This window comes from Seriola aureovittata, chromosome 23 (assembly GCF_021018895.1).
Source record: "Seriola aureovittata isolate HTS-2021-v1 ecotype China chromosome 23, ASM2101889v1, whole genome shotgun sequence".
NCBI lineage: Eukaryota > Metazoa > Chordata > Actinopteri > Carangiformes > Carangidae > Seriola > Seriola aureovittata.
Window position 1 is genome coordinate 1,263,306 of NC_079386.1, and position 19,394 is coordinate 1,282,699.

Below are 19,394 nucleotides of genomic sequence, written 5' to 3' on the forward strand. Positions count from 1 at the left end.
CTGAGGTTTAGCTGCAAAGACAGTTTCCACTTTGCCTCATTTCCCACCAAACCTATAATTCCTTCATGATGCACACATCCAGGCTCATAGCTGAAGCAGCCCTACGTGCTGCACCCCGTCCACCTCCCACATCATGGAAGAGGAACTCTGCAGATAGACAAATCCGATGCTATGTGGTGAATGCAAAGCGAATGGGTCCCTCTAGATATTTCAACTGGCCAGACTTCAGAACGAGGAGCAGAACCAAAGACCTTATATAGTCAGAACAAACTCATCTTCAGGCTCAGGTAGCCAACAACTGGAGATGCTGACCTCTCCAGAGCTCGCTGATAGCACACCAGAACTGATGAGCTGTTTTTTGAAGATAAGAGGAAAAAATGTCAAGAATCCACGGCTCAGAGAACAACGTGATATTTATATGCAAAGTTGTGTAAGAGAGATAGAAAATGATCCTGAGAAGGAGAAAAAGAAAACCGCAAGCACAGGAACACAGAGGAGAGAGAAACACAGCAACACACAGTAATCCGAAAGAAAAAAACTGACCAGTTCACAATCCAGAATCTCCTCAGCTGACCCAGCCAAGGGGGGTCAAAGGTTAGGCTTTCCTGGCTTTAGCTTTCAAGCTCCATCCCCCAGTTCCTGGACCTGGTTCAGATTCAGCCCACGAGTCCCACGACCTTGTTGGGACTGGTGCCGTGCAATGCCGGACTGTGGGATCTGCACTGACTTTTTTTTTTTTTTTTTTTTTTTTTTTTTTGAAGTGATGGCATGTGTTTATTTATGTTAGCCTCTGTGGGGCGGCAACAGTGACAGGAGAAAAATCACCCCGAGAGGAGGGATTGTTCAAGTGTGAGAGTGTACATGCTCAGTCTGGCACATTTAATGAAGCTGTGCTACTGGAAGATAAATAGTCTGGACAAATGGAGGAAAAACATGGCTGACTTTAAGTTTCCCCTTGCAGCATTAAACAGCAGTCCTAAGTAGTGTTTTTTTTTTTTTTTTTTTAGTGCCAGCACCACTTCTCTGTCAGTGCGGTGTGAAAGTCACAGAGAAGGAATTACACTCAGATTGTTTCCATTATGTCGGCAATTATAGTAACAGGTCTGCTCGGATAACACACACTGTCCATGAGTATCACACACAAACTCTCTCTCCCAAAGGAAAGCACAAAACTCTCCTCACTGCATCACTCCTGCCTCACACAGGAAACCCAAACACACCCACACCCACACACACACACACACACATTGGGGAACTCTCTCTGATAAATGTGGTTGTGGTCCGTCTAATATGATCGCCCCCCCCCCCCCATCCTCGCTCGAGTACTCACCCCATGGCGGTGGAAAAGAAGTCCTTCTGGCTCTGCTGCGACCTCGGCAGCTTCGGCACACACACTCATGCACATACACTGATGGAGCCGACCAAGGGGGTTTCCTCTTGTGGTTTTCTCCCCCCTCCGTTTGTACCCCCCACCCTCCTGTCCCTGGCTTCAGACGTATCCTTTTTTGGAACTAGAAGGGAAAGAGAAAATTGAAAAAAAAAAAAAAAGAGTGTTAGAAAGTGAGCGAGGGAAAAAGAGAGAGGATGATAATAATTGCTCCCCTCGTCCTACACCAGGGACCTTAACAGCCTCCAATGATACACCACCCCTCCTCACCAATCAGTCATCTTTTCCCCTCCCTTCAAGGTTAAGATGCGACAGTGTAGCTTGGTCAAACCTCAGGGATCAGTAGTCGCTGCACTCACATCCCAGGTGTATGACGCTCTCAAATTGGATGACTAGACTGAAAACAAGCAGGACTCTGGTGGCCAAGTCTCAGGGCCAGGAAAACAAAATAGTCCAACTGGGAATAGTTATCTAAAAGTTTTCCTAAGCTTTCGAGGTAAATTAGATCTTTCAAACCACGGACTGAAGAGAAATTTAGTCCCCATAGATCAGTACTGGCTATGTGTATCTAAGACAGCAACGCTTGTAGGAGAAGAGCGTCCACCCATCTCCTGCCTGCTCCTAGATTATTCTGCTTATATCGTATAGGTTTCCTCTGAGCTCCATTTCTAGAAACAGCCTTCTTTTAAAATGTACTTTAAAGAAGTCTCCAGTGAAGGGGAGCAGGTGTATTCTCGTGGATTTGAACCATTCTCAGGGGAAACCCATCGGTACCAGGGGAAAATCCTGAAATCCTAAATCCTAAAGCTGGGGTGAATATTTGTGGGTTGCCTGGACTGCATCTCCCCTCATGTTAGCTTCATCCTCTTGGACCCCGAGCTTTCCGTTGGTGTAAAAATGTGCTGGTGAGCAGAGTTTCATCTCTGGATTACATGTGCAGACTCTCTCTCCAGGTGTAGACAGGGTCAGTGAAGAAGATGAGGTTGTTGTTCTTCCTTTCGTCTTTTTGCTGGGTGTAGTCACTGAAGAGGACGTCTTGGATTTCACAGTGTTTCTCCCAAGCTGTTCCCACCTCTACATTTAGCAGAGTACTCAATCCCCCCGAGCTCTGCTCCGAGAAGCTGTGTTGTGCTTAGCTGCCTGCTGCCCTGTGTCCATGGCGACCACTTGTTTACTTCAAGTGGAGTTAGGTTAACTGTGTACTTTGTTAGCTTCTCTAGCTCACACACGCTGGCTGTCAGGCCCTCTACTTCTGCAACCCCCCCCCCCTTCGTGTTCCTGTCTGGTATGTGTTTAATTGCAGGAGTGGAGACAGGTGTGCATGAGGTCAGGCTACCAGCTGATCATCATCATCATCATCATCATCTTCCTGCTCTGCCATAAATACCTGGTTCCACCTGACAGTGTGTAGAGAAAGAGACACTTCATATCTGATCTGTTATATACATTACTAATGTAATAAAATTGTATATGAAACACACTGCCTCTGTTCACTTTCATTATTTACATATATATATATATATATATGTTATATAATAAGTTGTTATATGTTTTGTTATTGTAATGTGGGGATATATTTGTACCTATAAGCTCAGAGAGGCAGCGCTGTTGTTAAACTGTCCAGCAAATCATGTGTCTGTTCACCTTCAACTTCTCAGACAATCAAAATTTTATTCCACTTCAGAGATCAAATCTTCTTCCAAAGGGAATTTTATCAAAAGCGACAGACAACAGCGCCACCAGTAAATTCCCAAAGGGCTCACATTTTTCTATCGGGACGACACCTGGAAGTACGGTCCCCACATCTCCAAAAATGCCAGAGTAAATTTCCAAACGGCTTATTTAGAAACTGACGACATATTTGAAGCTTTGATGGTCACTGTCTCACCCCAAAAACATCAAAACTCAAAAACTGGCTCAGAATCTCTGCCATTGCTGCTGTTTGCAAAATTGTCAGAAGTTGTCACAAGTCACATCCTGATATTTGATCAACGCAGCAAAATTCCAATTTTGAGTTTAGAACAGTAGTTGAGCTGCGACTGATGACGTCTCACAAGTCTGCAAGAGCAGGAGCACAGAGAAGAACACAGATGGAGAAACGGCTATTGTTGTTTTTGCTTTTTTGCTAATTCCTGTCTCTGTCTTTCTACAGCGCCACTCAGTTTGACTCCTGTCACTCTCTCCCTCCCTGGACTCACTCTGCCTGGCTGCCCCCTTCCACAAAACCATGACCCCCCTGCTGCCGGCACCAGCCTCTGCCCTGACCCCCCTGCTCCCAGCACCAGCCTCTGCCCTGACCCCCCTGCTGCCAGCACCAGCCTCTGCCCTGACCCCCCTGCTCCCAGCACCAGCCTCTGCCCTGACCCCCCTGCTCCCAGCACCAGCCTCTGCCCTGACCCCCCTGCTCCCAGCACCAGCCTCTGCCCTGACCCCCCTGCTCCCAGCACCAGCCTCTGCCCTGACCCCCCTGCTCCCAGCACCAGCCTCTGCCCTAACCCCCCTGCTCCCAGCACCAGCCTCTGCCCTGACCCCCCTGCTCCCAGCACCAGCCTCTGCCCTGACCCCCCTGCTCCCAGCACCAGCCTCTGCCCTGACCCCCCTGCTCCCAGCACCAGCCTCTGCCCTGACCCCCCTGCTCCCAGCACCAGCCTCTGCCCTGACCCCCCTGCTCCCAGCACCAGCCTCTGCCCTGACCCCCCTGCTCCCAGCACCAGCCTCTGCCCTGACCCCCCTGCTCCCAGCACCAGCCTCTGCCCTGACCCCCCTGCTGCCGGCACCAGCCTCTGCCCTGACCCCCCTGCTCCCAGCACCAGCCTCTGCCCTGACCCCCCTGCTGCCAGCACCAGCCTCTGCCCTGACCCCCCTGCTGCCGGCACCAGCCTCTGCCCTGACCCCCCTGCTCCCAGCACCAGCCTCTGCCCTGACCCCCCCTGCTGCCAGCCCCTGTAGGCCTGTACACAGTTCACCAGAAACATTCATTTTACCACCAAGGATCCTTTAAATGTTTCCATAGTCTTCTGTTATCTTCTGTAGTGCAGTTTCTCTTCTGAATGTTGGTCACAGTGTCAGGGAGGAGTTGTTTTTAATTTAAAGATGATCTTTCCTCTGCAGGTTTTTAATGCTTCTTCGTCAGAGTCCTTTCTGAAGATTATTTGAAGGTTATCTTGCAAAATGTCCCACTTTTTTTTACATGTCATCACTCATATTAGAATGTAGAATATCTGTGGAGCGGGTTCTCAGGCAAAAAAAAGGCGTTTGAATCAACTAAAGTGCAAGCTGATGTAAACAAAGAGGTGTACGCATTTTAATAAAAAATATCTCATTGGTCCAAAATATCAACGCCTTCAATGTAAAAACGAACAAGCTGGTTCAATTTAGAATGGGGGGGGGGGGGGGGGGGGGGGGGGATTGACTAAAAGTGATACCAACAATGTGCAAACCTAAGTCCTCGTGGGGACAACACAGAAAGACTAATAAAACCAATAAACTGATATCTTGAGTTGGACAAACATGAAAATAAAAGTTGATTAAACTAAGAGGAAGAAGAATCAATTTATAATTAATAGTTGTGCAAACATAATGAAAGTCGACTTAACTAAGCATTGTTAAGCGCAGTTTTCCTGTGACTTTCGCAGGCCTTTCTCCCTTTACCACCGGCCTTGAGCGTCCACTAAAAAGTGTGGTGAGTGTTAGTCGGAATTGAGGGTACAGTGTAAACATTACCGGTGTTACTATGCAGTAACGTCAGTAGGTGTCAGTATCGCCACGTGAGCAGTGTATGTTCAGGGAGCGTCACGGGGAAGTTTATTGTTTATGTATGGTATATTGGTATTTTATTATTGTTTAGCATGAGTCAGACAATGAGAATCTCTGTGGACGAGATGGAAGCAGATAGCGTTGTGTAGAGCTTGTGGATCTAAAGTGGTATTATTGCACTTTTTGAATGGGTGCAAAGAGTAATTATAGTGGGAAGGCTTCCCTTTTGTTCTTCAATTAACCGATGCCTTGATATTAACTTAAGTGTATACATGTGTATACAAGCTTATGGTTTTTATTCTACAGGAAAATTTCATTTGACTCTATCAGCATGAGGGTATCATGATGAGAAAACTAATCTCTGACTGTTGATTTATTTCATCACTACACTTGTTTTACTCATTACTAGAATATTAATGTAGCTGCAAAAGAAGGGATGCAGTATAAATGTGTGTGGGTTAATCATACATCTTCTTTCATGTATATAACCACCACTCCTGTCCTGCCCTTTCTCTCTCCATTGTGTATACCTGCATTATTCCACTTTGGTCTACTGTTTAGATGGGTTTATATAAAATTCAGTGGAGCAGAGAAAAAAAAAAAGATCCATTCTTCCACATTTTATCTTGTATCTAATTAGATTTTTTCCCCCCATTCTCCATCTTTCCATGCTCATTTCCATTTCATAGGGAGGAAGACTGACAGATACGAATCTTTCTCTGCCTGCTTAGCATTTGAATCACACATCAGCTTCTTTAAACGCTCTGCTGGCCTTTCACCCCTTCCTGCCTGAATTTCCTGCTCGTTTCCTTGTCGATTTATTTTTTCTTTTTGTCTCTCTTGGTGTTCTTTCTTATTGTCTTATTTTTCTCTCGATTCTCTCTGGAGTTCTTGATTTGCATAAGTTTGCAAGCACTCAAAGCTGTTTCACATTAATAGAATTTTTTTGGCCAGCAGAAACACAGCATGTGACGTACGATATTATCACTTTATAACGTGGTTTTGGTGGATGTAATGGGTGTTATATAAATAAAAGTTACCTGAAGATGGTTCCCACTCTTTTCTAGAGACCATTTTCCAGGATATTTTCAGTGTTGATCTAGCTGCTATGACAGACAGGGATCAGGCCATTCACGAATATGTTCCTCTCCTTGAAAATGTGCAGTCAATGGCTATGACACATCTATGAAATAATCTCTTCCATGCTTAGAAATTATGACTTTATTATAGAATAATGCAAATACGCCTGCAAATGTGTGTTCACCTTGTTAGTAGAATCAAGTTACGGTGATTGGTTTAGGCAACTCTCACCTCAACAGTTGTCAATGCTGCCGATAACAGCCCAGACCTGGACCACCCAAACGCAGACACACAGACAGGCTGGTGCAGTGAGATCGCAGGGAGGTTGAATGTGGAATCCTAGTGGGCCTCAATTCTGGACACGGCTGCCAGGAGTTGTGGCCAAACGGTCGCCGGTGCCAGTCGTGGCGGCAACAGGAGAACCCGCTGTTGGACACCGGTGTTGAGGGAAACCGTTAAGCTGAAGAAGGCTTTTTGGGCCTGGCTAGCACGGGGAACTACCTTCGGGCCAAAGCGGCTGCGGTGGTCGTGGATGCTAAAACCTGGGTGTGGCAGGAGTTCAGGGAGGCCATGGAAAAAGAACTTTCAGTTGGCCTCAAGGAGGTTCTGGCAACCCACCCTGCATCTCAGAGGGAGAAGCAGGGCTTACACCAGGCTGTTTTCAGCAGGGGGGGAGAACAGCTACCTCTGGGGATATCGTCGGCCGGAGGAGGGACCACTTTGAAGAACTCCTGAACCCAACCAACATGTCCTCTGAGGAGGAGGCAGAGTCTGATGATTCAGGGGAAACCTTGCCCATATCCTTGGCAGAGGTCACTGAGGTAGTCAAGAAGCTCCCCAGCAGCAAGGCACCAGGAATGGATGAGATTCGGACAGAGATGTTGAAGGTGTCTGGACATTGTATGGCTGTCTTGTTGACCCTCTTCTTCAATGTCACATGGAGGTTGAGGACAGTGCCTGTAGACTGGCAGAATGGTGTGGTGGTTCTCATATATAAAAAAGGGGAGTGGAGGGTGTGCTCGAATTATCAGGTTATCACACTGCTCACCCTCCTGGGGAAAGCTTATGCCAAGGTTCCGGAAAGGAGGCTTTGAAGAGGAGCAATCTATCCTGGCTGTGGAACAGTGGACCAACTCTTGGCTAGGGACAATTCTGGCTTTCTATCCTAAAGTATTAGTAAGGACTTGTCCCTACCATCCATATGCAAACCTATGCCCTTTCTCATGAGCTTTGAGTAGTGACTGAAAGAATGAAATTCTGGATAGAAGCGGCTGAAATGAGTTTCCTCTGCAGGGTAAGATGGGATCAGCCTTACAGAGAGTGTGAGGTGCTCTGGCATCTGGAGGCTCCCTCCAGATGCCAGAGTGGAGTAGAGCCACTGCTCCTTCACATTGAGGGGAGCCAGTTGAGGTGGTTGGGGCATCTGGCAGGATGTACTGTATACCCATCTATCTACTTTATAAGACACCCACTGTTTCACTGGAAGATATCATACACTGTGTGTGTGTGTGTGTGTGTGTGTGTGTGTGTGTGTGGACATGCACTGTGGGGCTGTCACACTGAGAGGAAACCAATGTCTGCTTCACTTTGGACGTTAACTGTTGTAATATCAACACAGCCTGCACTGACATGGACGCTCCCAGGGAAAAATAACCACTAAAATCAACCTTCTGGCAAACTTCATCACTATCATGGGCGATAATGAGGCAGCAAAGTAAACTTTAACAATACTGCCATCAGGTGACCGAAGCAAAATCATCTAACAACACTGCATCTTGTTTTTGGCTCATATCTCAACTACATACCTGTGAAGTTTCGTAACTGTATCTTGCAGGTTATGATGCTGGCGCAGTGACAAAATCAGTACACACACACACACACACACACACACACACACACACACACACACACAGGTTACAGGAAGAAGCTGTCAAACAGCCAACAATGATGAAATACTAAGATCATTAAAACTGTGTTTAGAAAATGATGGAGCTTATTCACTTACTTAATTGGAGACTTCACTAATATACTTAATTACTTCGCAGACTTGCTGAAGACTCGCATCCACCACGCTACAACAGTATGTGCAGAATCAACAAGGCTTCTTGTCTTTTATTGTTTAATAGAATTCCCATTAGCTGTTACAGTGTTTCTCAGACATTCACTCTCCTCTCAGTCCTGGTTCCACCAACTCTTTAGCCACTAAATGCTCCACAATGTTCACCACCTGGTTTCTAACTGTCTGCTGCTTGCTGCTGAGCAGGGATTATCAAAGACTGTTTTCACAGAAAACCATAGAAGAGATGAGACTACACCAAAACATCAAAAATGCAGGCCCTAAAACAATGAGCTAAAAGAGGCCAACATTTAAATGATTTCTGGTGTTCCCCCCTCTCTGCTGAAAGTGTAAACAGGCCACTATACTCTAACATGTTGGCTTCAACAACTTCATGAAGCCATTATATATAGCATGTGCTTTCAGCTTGTTTCACTGCTCTCATGTGGCCAAAAATCAATGATTGCAGCTGTAATTGTATTTTTTTTTTTTTTTTACACTAGGGCTGCACAATTAATCGAAATATAATTGAGATTGCAATATGGCAAGTGCAATATCCAAATCGCAGGAGCTGCAAAAATAAAATCGCAAGAGCCACAATCTCTTTGATCGAGGTAAAATGTGTAACGACATTGTTGTGCGTTGTTAGTACCACAAGTGTTGTGGTGCGACAGACATAAAGCAGCATGTTGGTTTGGTACAAGACCAACAAAAGTCCCTTTAAATCAAAAATTCTGTATACATGAAATGCAAAAAGAACCAACTGATAATGCATTTCGCAATGTCTGTCAAAATAATAATAATTTTTTTTTTTTTGCATAATGTGCAGCCCTATTCTTTTTAACTTTAATTCAAACATGTCTGCTACAAAGAGGATGTTTAGAGTGAAAATAAAAATACTATTATCTCCATGTCACAGACTATCAGCTCCTTTCAGAACTCATAGCTTCTGAATGCATAGCTGACAAGACACTGCATGACTCCTGAGGTCAAACAGACTGAGCAGCCATCTTCTTCGCTCTGCGCGCTGCTCCAGACTTCTTTTTAGCTTTAGGCTTGTAGAGGGGATGATGGGATGGATTTTTGCCTCTACTCTTGGCGTTAGACCGATAACTGGAGGGCAAAACACACAGACACAAAGGAACAGGTTAAGACGTGCAAATGTTTCATGTTTTACATAGAGATGGACAAAACCGGTTTATCCCTCAACTGTTCCTATTCACCTGCTCATCCTGTGGGAGTCTTTAAGAGGGCAGGCTTTGTGTTTGTGCTTCAGGCTGCCACAGGTGAAACAACCCTCCTTTCCTTGGCCCTGGCCACATGGGTGGTCTGGGAGGGCACAGCGACCACAGGTTTGACAGTGCTTCCACGCTTAGAGGGAAAAAAGTAAATATGCACACATTAATACGAGACAAAAGGTAAAGTCGTGATGTGAGGACTTTTCTTTATCTTGACATGTGGTAACCATGAATCAATGTGCATCTTTCGTATAAATTTACATACATGGTTTCACACATTTTTCGCATGTTGAGCAGTGGTTCCATTCACGACCATCCTGAAGACACAAAGAAATGTTGAAGCCCACAGTATGTGTACATTTAACAGCCCGCCTGTGATTGAGTAAGCAACATACGTATGTAAACATGGTGTTATACCTTGGACGGACAGACGTTGCATTTAGCACAGTGCTTGTTGAGGCCCGAGACGTATCTCTGACATACAGAGCAAAACCTGCGGAAGAAGGAAAGATACAGATTATATGAAGTGCACAGTCCTGAGGGCTCAGTATCCAACCTCCAAACTGACGTGTTGTATTCATACCACTGATATCCAGTGTCAAAATCAAGCTGTCAGTGCTCTGTGGTGCACACTGTTTCTATCAAACCTCAAACAATTCTTGTTGGCATTTCTGTACTGATATTCCTTGTTACGCATCAGTTGACTTTTACAATACACTGGTGCTCAATCAGGCTCCTGCTTAGAGCTGACAGGACAGAGTGAGTGTGGATACCTGTAGCCCTCCTCTCCGGGCAGGACAACATCTCTGGGGCAGATGTTAGTGAACAGTCTGACAGGAGACTGCTTCCTGCCCGTCTTCCCATGTTTATACAGAGGGTGGTTGTCATAGTCCACCTGGTTAGAAACAAAACCAAATATTGACTTTATTGTTTATAGTCCACAGAGACCAAATCTGGAGTTACTAATCACAGCTAGAGTCATGCTGTTGTCTGGATCTCTGGCATGAGTCTCTGTGCTGCAGCTCCCTCAGCTTCTTCTCAGTCATGAGAAGAAGCTGATGTTCTGCCAGTTTACCTGGTAGTCCAGCATGCTGAGTGAGGGGAGGCACTCCAGGATGCGGGGCTCAAAGAAATAAGGGAAGATCCATATCATGGGCATGTCAGCGTTACTGCTGTCTGCACACATAAACACATGGATGTTAGTATAAAAACTGGATTTGAGTTGAAGTTCAATTCTAATCTGTCACAGAAATAATCTTCATCAGTTGGTTGTCATGGAATCTAATGTGTAGCACCAATCAACTGGGCCAGTTCCGCTGGCTCACTTGTGAGCAGCAGCTAAAAAATTCAAGAAGACCCCCCCCCCCCCAGTTACTGTTATCAAGCTGGCAGATTTATCAATCAAAACACTGATATTTTAAAAAATGGGCCACTGATTTCAGGCAGACGTGGACGAGAGCAGCTTTTCATTTCCAGCTGATCAGCACTGATGTTGATGCTAAAACGACGGCTGTCATCAGCAGCTCTTACCTGCTGTAGCCTGCTAGCTAAACATTAACGCAGCAAGCTGGTTGAAAACTTATTTCTGAGCTCAACATTTAATATCTTCACTTTCCAGCTAGCAATAAAAGAAGCAGCATTTGAATTTGATGGCTATATAAACGATCTCATGCTAACCAACCCATGTGTTATGATGCAAAAAGGACTGAGGCTAGAGTACTGTAAGAGTACTGGCATTCAGGATGGACTCCACTGCAGTGGATGTGTCAGTCCTGAACAGGGCTTTAATTCTCATTACCTGTAACCTCTTTGTAGAAATGTAGTTGGCTAATTATGCTAACTCCTGGCTTTACAAAGAAGTCTAGATTACTACAAGTTAGCAAGACCTGCTAATGTTTGGAGCTTATTCTGCTCTTGTATTTTAGATTTTGGAACCCCTATAAATGATAAAGACTCTTGGTATAAATTGGGAAACTGCTTCTGGTCCACCCACACAGTCATGTCTTCTTACCTTTGTTCCTATTTGTTGCAGTTTGTTTTATCATATTATATATTGTCTGTATAGTATTTGTACTTTTAATGTCCTGTTGCATTATCGTTATGTGTTTTTAATCATTCCTAAGGTGTGACAATAATTCCCTCTTGTGGGACAAAGAGATCTGACCTGAACAGAGCTGAATAAAACACAGAGTTAATTGTTATTGAAAGAAAAAAAATATGACAGATATAGAGCGGATGAAACTTCAGACACTGACCAGAGCTCTGCAGCTTCCTCCATGTCTGTGAGATCAGAGAGAAAGTGTTGGCCAGAGGCTTCACCAGACCACCGAATGGAGGGTCAGCCACCATCACCACCTTCTCCCCGTCACACTCTCTGAGGAAGGACTGCAGGACTGCACTGGAGGCCTGTCAAGAGACAAAGCCTCATTATACAGGACTGAAAATGGAAAACATGGAAATGAAGTGTTTTAACTCCTACCTCTCCGCCAAAAAAGTGATGGTTGAACATGTTGTAGTGACAGAACTCATCCTGGCTGTAGAACTGGGCATATCTGAAACAGAGGGTAATTTGTTTTCAGCATTAAATACTAACAGATTGTCTTCTGTTCTGTTTCCTCTAAGTATTAATATCAGGCTGAAAAACCACAGCAAGTCTGAACTTATCTGTACATGCACATAAAGATCGCGAACGCACAGCAGACCTCAAGTGTATCCTGGTAACGATAAGGAGTTGCAGGCTGAGGCTTGTCAAACAGGAACACACCCTCTCTATACTTCCACCCTGCACATTCTTTACAGAAACACACAGCGGGGAGAGACAGGCGAGCAGATCTCAGGTAAGAACAGCTAAAAAACATTATTTAACCATTTTTCAAAGAATATAATTTAGTCTGTATTTAATTTTGAACAATGAATATAACACATTTACTTTCTTTAGCAGGTAAAGGTCTGAAGGTTATTCCACAGTAAACTAATTATCTGACTCTTCATGCTAAATGTGCCAAATATGAATAGTAAACTACAGTAGTGAAAATGTTTTTGTAATTAGATTTGTTTTTAGCTGCAGAGGAAGTGAGGCCATGGCCCTGACAGGGTCTTTGCAATAACACTGTCATGGACTCACGACAAAAACAGGTTTTTCACAGACTTTTCAAAAACCTGGAGAACTGGTTTACTCTGCAAACAGCCAAGGCAAAAACACAGGAAGAATTATTCAGTTAGAGGTTCAACATCTGGTTGTTGTTTTGTTCACTCATCAGATATGGCAGAAAGAGAGTCATTATCTGTTGGTAATGGACAGTCAGCAGTGGCTCAGTCAGTGCAGAGTGGTGTTGCGCCGCCCTCTGCAGGGGCCCACTCTGTACTGCAGGACGGACTAAGCTTCACTCCCCTGGATTTCAACTGTGACAGGGTCGTTCAACCGTTCCCACGCTCACCAAAGCTACAGAGGAAGAAAGCCAAAGATGGAAAGCCCTCTCAGGTAAACATGAGTGTGGTGAGATTTCCAAAGCACGGTGATGTGACCGATATCACACCTGTCTCATCTGCATGGAGCCAGCATCAGAAATGACCTGCTGCTCAAGAAATGTCACGTGAGGATGTGAAGAAACAGCCAGAGTACAAACAGCCTCTAACTGAGGCTGAACCGTGCTGCTGCAGCCCAGTCAGTGAATGGCACTTACAGCAAACTGCACGTACTGTCAACTTGTGAGTAAGCACAGCAAGCACCTTTTGAATGGCAAGACAAATGAGAAGGTGTACTGTATGTCCCACCATGCAGTTTGGATGCAGTCGGTGTCCCCCAACAAGCTTCAGCTGTGTTCTGCACGGCTTGTAGTGATTCTGTGTTTGCTTCTCTTCTGTCTATTTGCTGTTGTTTCCTTAAGATGCAGAAGAGTCACCTGTTTCGCATCATTCTGTGTCCTGTTGTTATTTTGCTTGTGTGTCTGTTCTATGTGTTTTCGTCTAGGTGCACGTCACTGATGACGGACGGTGTGGGCTGGGTTCTTACTCTGCTCATATTCTCTCTCTCTCTCTCAAGCACCAGATCCAGCTTTTTCCCTTTGTTTTCTTCTTTTAGCCTGTGTGTAAATAAACGTTGTCTTTAGCATGTGACCTGGTGTTAGATGGGGGGATAATGTCATTGTTATATTGGACTGGGCTTGAAACTCCTTTTCTTTTTTTTTCTTTTTTTTAAACGGCAACTCTGTGTTACAAACTGGAGATGTGGGGTTTAACAATTCTGGGTATATAGGAAGTAGGGAGGGTAAACTGAAAGACACCATTGAGCTGCATTATGGGTAATGTAGGATCCAGTCCTTTTAGAGCTTGAGCATGTGCTCTGGTGACTGTGACTCTGCAGGAGCAGCTGTCCAGACGTTTGGAGGATCTACAGGCAGAAAGAGCCAAGACTGAAGCCCACATCCAGTCTCTGAAAAAACGCAGCACAGATCTCTCTGTAAGTATGGATCCAGACCCTCTCAGGACAATTTACTACACAAACATCAGACCCACCAAGACTTCAAATACGCTCCATGTTCCTCCCTGTAGAGGAGCACAGAGATGATGAAGCAGCAGGTCCGTGAGCGCTTTGACAACATGGTGGCCATCCTAAAGCAGGACGAGCAGGCCGTCTTAGACTCTCTGGAGCTGGACTTGAGACGGACCAGAACCAGACTGGACCAGGTTCTGAAGAACTGGAAACAGCACCAGGACCAGGTCACCAAGAGCATCAGCAGCACCCAGAGCGCACTGAGCAAGAGCTCGGCAGCAGAGGAAGACGGGAAGGTCTGATTCAGTCTCTCAGTACTACAGTTTCAAAACTATTTTCCTGCTGTTTTAATCAGCGTTTCTGTTTGTGTCTCCTCTCAGGGTCAGTCTGAGAATCTGAGGTAAATCACATGAGAGGTTTTCAGCTCCATCTCCTATACAGCTCTGATGTAGACTTCCGACTATGTTGTTTCTAACTTCCTCCACCTCTCCCCGATCACAGTCCAAAGAAGCCGGACGCCTCTGAAAAGCAAATCAGACTGAATGAGGAGAGATTCGAGAAGCTTCTTAAAACATTATCCTCCATCTCCAGAAACCTGAGAGCCCAGCTGCAGAGGAAGACTCTACTGTTAGGTACTGAGGCATTTACTTCTCCATCAGTCAGTGAGGGCAGCAGGGTGTTGTAGTGTGTCAGGTCCGGTTCATTTGAGGACATGAGAAGAATGAGTCAATGTTCTCTGCAAAACTTTTGTTGAGTATAAATGTCGTCAAAAACAACAAGCGAATATTAATCTACTCTTCAACATGTTGTCGACTGGTATTAACCAGCAGAAGGTGTTTTAGATTTGGATTTCTGTCATTACAATATCTATCCTTGTAGTTGGGGCGAGCATCTTCTACCATAGCACGTGATGTCATGTTTCTATTTTGAGACTGAGTCACGGTGTAACCTCTGATACATGTCTGTAGAGAATCAAAAGATTCAAAAGTTGCTTGGACTAGTTCTGTTGCTTGTTTACCATTTTGAATGAGGTATTTCCTGTTCTGAATTTAGTAACCTTTCAGTCTTTGATTGTACTCATCAGTGCAGGAACTCAGGTCAGTTTGCTCGTCCAACGACCTCCTCCTCACCACGAAACCAGATCCCCAAACTTCTACCAATCAAATGAATGCAGCAGTAAAAGCGTTAAGACACTAATGTATGGTCAGATCGAAATGTCATACAAGACTCTGGGTTCTGTGTTTCGTTTCAGATTCATCCCCTGTGGTGATTGACAGTCAGACGTGCCATAGCCAGATCACAGTGACCTGCGAGGGGCGGGGCATGTCCTTCTCAGGCTCTGGCCGCTCAGCTCCGGAGCATCCTCTTCAGTTTGACAGAGTATGCTGTGCTCTGGGTTCATCTCCCCTCGCGGCAGGTCAGAGTTACTGGGAGGTCGATGTGCGGTGCTGCTCCACCTGGGCTGTGGGCGTAGCCTACACCAGCCTGCAGAGGAAGGGGCGGGACAAGGGTGCCAAACTGGGCCGAAACAGGAACTCGTGGTGCGTGGAGCTCAGGGACAGTAATCTGTCTGCCTGGCACAACGACCGGCATGTATCGTGTCAAGGCGTCGGGCAAACAGCGCTAGGAAAGGTGGGAGTATGGGTCAGGTATGATAAGGGTCAGCTGATATTTTATGACGCAGACAACATGGTTGTCCTGCAAAGGTTTTCAGCAGCCATGACACCTGTGTTCGACAGGGCTCATCACCAGTTCACTGAGCCCCTGTACCCCGCCATACGCTTCCTGAGACCACCACAGAACCAGGTGTGGGCGAACCACCTGGAGATCTGTCATCTCAACACCCTGTGATGTTCAGGGCTGTCTCATGCTGGACAGTGATGTGGACTCTACCTGATGTCCTGCTAATGATGATGTACAGTCTTTTTTATTAAGTCGGAACAATTGTAGAGTTGAACGTACCATGATAAGACAAACTAACCTGAAGTCAATGTCCAGCAGCAGAGTCTTCATTGGCTCATGTTTGTGCTCTAGGTTTCGCAGCTTGATCAGCTCCTGGAGTCTGACACAAACACCAACAATCATCAATAAAATCCATTTCTTTAAAATCTTAGTCATTTGACTGAATTTTGTTACCAACACTGAAATTGTTTTCATTGATTTTTATGACTAATGCCGATAGCAGAAACTTCTGACAATAACTGTTTTAAATATGACAAATTTTTAATATTGTATTTTATTTGTTATTTTCATTAAAATTTTACTGGTGAAAAACCTCTAAACCACCTCAGGACACTAACTGTCCACTGACCAAACTGAGTACGTGTGATTATATTACTATTATACTACTCGGCCACCAGAACACGCTTATTTTTCTGTTCTTTGAACACTGCACATGAAAAAAAAAGAAAACAACTACAATAAATAAATGTCATCACTCCTGTTAGACATTTGAGTTAAATCATGTCATAATTAGTGTATGAATTTGTGAGTTATGGTTGTGTTCTTTTGTGAGGTTACTGTGACCTTTGACCACCAAATTCTAATTCATACTTGATTCCAAGCCAATGTGTTTGCCAAATTTAAAGAAATTCCTTCAAGACGTTACTGAGATACTGCAGTCATAAGAATGGGACGGACAGACAGAAAACTTGAAACCATAATTCCTCTGGCTCTGACTGTCACTGGCACAGAGGCATAAAAACTTGTGGCAACATAATACTGCTTTTAGAGGAAGAGATCTGATTTTGTGATTTGGCTGAAGCAACCCTTTAAGACAGGCATACTTTAAACAAGTGTTTGTGTCTCCCTCACCTGGGTGTGCCCACACACAGGACCTTCCTGTACCCCTGCCCAGCTAAGGTGTCCAGCAGAAAGTGTGAGCTGCGCTCCGTGAACAGGTACTGGGCGTTCTTCTTCTTGTTGTCCAGAGGACACAGCAGCGCACTTGGCTTCCTCAGCTGGGCTGTGGTGATGGCTGTGCATCTGTGGGAGGAGTGGGCAGCATGCTCTCCTGGCAGGAGCAGAATCTGGCAATCCAGACAAAATTTCTTCTCATCTAGCGGGAGGGAGGCAAACTTCCTGAACCTGAGGGACAAGTCAGAGTCAGGCTTAAAATCTGTTCATATGTTCACTTATTCTGAATTAGGTCATGTTGATTTGACCTTATAAACCATCTAAATCATGTACACGGTCAGCCGAGACCAAGCTGATAATAGCAAACCCCTTTTAATAATCTGTGCCATGTTTACCATTAACCAATAAATAAAAACAATATGAACCCTCTGCTTAAAGATTGTATAGCCTGCAATGAAAGACAACTTTCTCTATCAGCTGGTTTTTCCCAGTTTGTTGTCAGCTAAGAAAGTGTAGTATACCTTCTGGATCAGGGGGGCTACCATAAACTAGCCTCTTCTTCAGGCTGCAGTTGACTTCTCACCTGGTCCAGGACTCCTGCTGGCTGAACACTGGTCTCTTTGACTGGTTCTCTGCTTCTCTGGCCAAAAGCCTGGCCTCTGACACCTTCAAAGCAAATGAATTGAAATGAATGAGAGTTCACTGGATTACACAGGTAATAAACACGATGATATGACGGAGCTGACCTTGTCATCTTCCCACTGGAAAAAGCTGCAGTCTTTCCTGTCTCTACAAGCTGAGCAGGCATAAAACCTCCTGCCTGTCTCTCCCCCTTTGCCGACTTTCTCAAACAGCAAGGTTGGACCTGGCAAAACACACGTGGCAGTATTTGTATGTTATTCTGTCTGGTGCTTCCACAGTACAGTCACGTGTTTGTTTCCTTGAATTCTTACAGAAACACACAGCGGGAAATAAGCTGTGTGTAGTTAGCTAAAATTCGGCTTGAAGCTTAGATACACTTAATTCGCACTGTCTTTTTTTCTGTCACAATACACCCTCTGAGCTTGTAGCGCGAAGTCGTTTTAAAGTGAAGATTTCGTTGCTGTACGAGCTGTTTTATATTTATATCAACACGCCGAATTTATGAAAACGCCATATTAGTTCGTAAAATGCCTTAAGGTATATTATACATACTGTGGACATATGTCAAAAAACAAGTCAACTTTGAGATAAGCAATTTCCTAAGGCAGTTAGTTATATCACTGACTTGTCTACTATGGTTGTCCTGTACATTCAGACTTACCATGTGGGCAACAAGGCGCTGTTTTACCGCCCTCTGGAAGAATAAAGCATATTCCAAAACTGTCGTTATCTTCGGCCATGTCCATGTTGCTATGGTGACAAAGTAAGTGCACTGTAATTTAAACTTTTTCAACACGAGAGTTTAACCTGGCAAAGTGAAGCAAGAGTGGAAGCCATGACACTGAGTCTTCTTCTTCTTCTTCTTCTTCCGGGTAGACTGGGCAAGATTTAACGCATTGCTGCCTCCCACTGGCGTAACAACGTAATTGCTACTTTAACAGTGTGGATTGGAGGAAGTGAATTACCTCCCTAGCTCTCTATTTCTGAAGCACCCCGTCATCAAGCATTGTTCTAAAAGAAAACGCCCCATTTTGATCAAGGTGCATGAATAACCTCCTCCTTTCTCTGCATCATGACGTGTTGCACACTCTATGCTCCCCCACAAGCACCAAACCACTTACCAGCGTACAGTGTCTCAGTCTTAGCCTTGGTCACTCTGTTGCCAGGTTTTACTGACGGCTGTATGTTGTATAGTTTCCTTCCTCCATTGTCTGCATCCCACTCTTGCTGCCATAGGTAATTCAGTCTCTCAGTGATTATGCTACAGCACTCCATCCTGCCAAATGGTGAGTGGGCATCTACATAATCCCTGTCTAAACTAGCCCTGGCTAACCAATCCACCACCTCATTACCCTCAGCCCCAATGTGCTGGCACCCACAGAAAACCCACACTACATCCCTGTCTCTCCACTTTAAATACCATCATTACCATCTCCATAACTACGTCTGGTCTTCTAACGAATCGGAACACAAAACAACTCTATTAAATCGCCCTTCTTCCACCTGCCACAGTGTGAAGCAAGTTCTGCAGAGAACATAGATATCCAAGCAGGCAACCTTTTACTCTGGCATATTTGAACACATATACATATAAACCAAAACTCATCCCTCTGCTTTCTGGATCTCTAGATCCATCAGTGTAAACATTTGCATAATTACCTCACCTATTTCTAATTTCTAATTTCTGTTCCTCCATACATGCAGCAGGATTTCCTATTTCTCATTTCTGTATTGCCTTTTTTATTGACAAATCCACACCCACTTCTACCCACAGGTGACACTCTAAAGTCACGCAGAAATTACATAATATATATTTTGTCACAGTAAAAGCTCATAGGCCAAAAACCAAAACACAGCCAGAATGTGTTCTGCAATCTGGTGATTTTT

The 19,394-nt window shown here is 44.8% G+C and overlaps 3 protein-coding genes across 5 annotated transcripts in view; 1 reads left to right on the plus strand and 2 right to left on the minus strand.

Annotated features, from left to right (window-relative positions):
- The window catches only part of pde5ab (phosphodiesterase 5A, cGMP-specific, b), an 84,225-nt gene extending 82,751 nt beyond the window's left edge, over nucleotides 1-1,474 (minus strand). The window contains exon 1 of one of the 2 annotated variants that reach the window (XM_056369568.1): nucleotides 1,331-1,474. In XM_056369568.1, the coding sequence (XP_056225543.1) occupies nucleotides 1,331-1,335 (5 nt within the window). In that variant the 5' untranslated portion in view covers nucleotides 1,336-1,474. Of the gene's footprint in view, nucleotides 1-543; nucleotides 1,272-1,330 lie in introns of those variants that run through there. The other variant, XM_056369569.1, reaches the window with a different exon arrangement.
- Nucleotides 1,475-8,306: 6,832 nt separating this feature from the next.
- zcchc4 (zinc finger, CCHC domain containing 4) lies at nucleotides 8,307-18,353 on the minus strand. The gene is made up of 13 exons (XM_056369827.1): nucleotides 18,169-18,353; nucleotides 17,612-17,730; nucleotides 17,449-17,531; nucleotides 16,824-17,096; nucleotides 15,991-16,071; nucleotides 11,997-12,069; nucleotides 11,773-11,923; nucleotides 10,593-10,693; nucleotides 10,291-10,412; nucleotides 9,935-10,010; nucleotides 9,783-9,834; nucleotides 9,503-9,650; nucleotides 8,307-9,392 (listed from the first exon to the last, which is right to left on the minus strand). Exons 1-13 carry the CDS (start codon nucleotides 18,251-18,253, stop codon nucleotides 9,269-9,271), a joined length of 1,488 nt encoding a protein of 495 aa, XP_056225802.1. The 5' UTR covers nucleotides 18,254-18,353; the 3' UTR covers nucleotides 8,307-9,268.
- On the plus strand, nucleotides 12,315-16,428 carry si:dkey-219e21.4 (nuclear factor 7, ovary). 2 transcript variants are annotated; one of them, XM_056369828.1, is made up of 6 exons: nucleotides 12,315-12,998; nucleotides 13,881-13,976; nucleotides 14,069-14,305; nucleotides 14,390-14,409; nucleotides 14,511-14,641; nucleotides 15,262-16,426. In XM_056369828.1, exons 1-6 carry the CDS (start codon nucleotides 12,780-12,782, stop codon nucleotides 15,858-15,860), a joined length of 1,302 nt encoding a protein of 433 aa, XP_056225803.1. In that variant the 5' UTR covers nucleotides 12,315-12,779; the 3' UTR covers nucleotides 15,861-16,426. The 2 variants fall into 2 exon arrangements, with proteins under 2 accessions (XP_056225803.1, XP_056225805.1); XM_056369830.1 differs by lacking the exon at nucleotides 12,315-12,998 and adding an exon at nucleotides 13,005-13,225 and having other exon boundaries at nucleotides 15,262-16,428.
- Nucleotides 18,354-19,394: the final 1,041 nt, after the last annotated feature.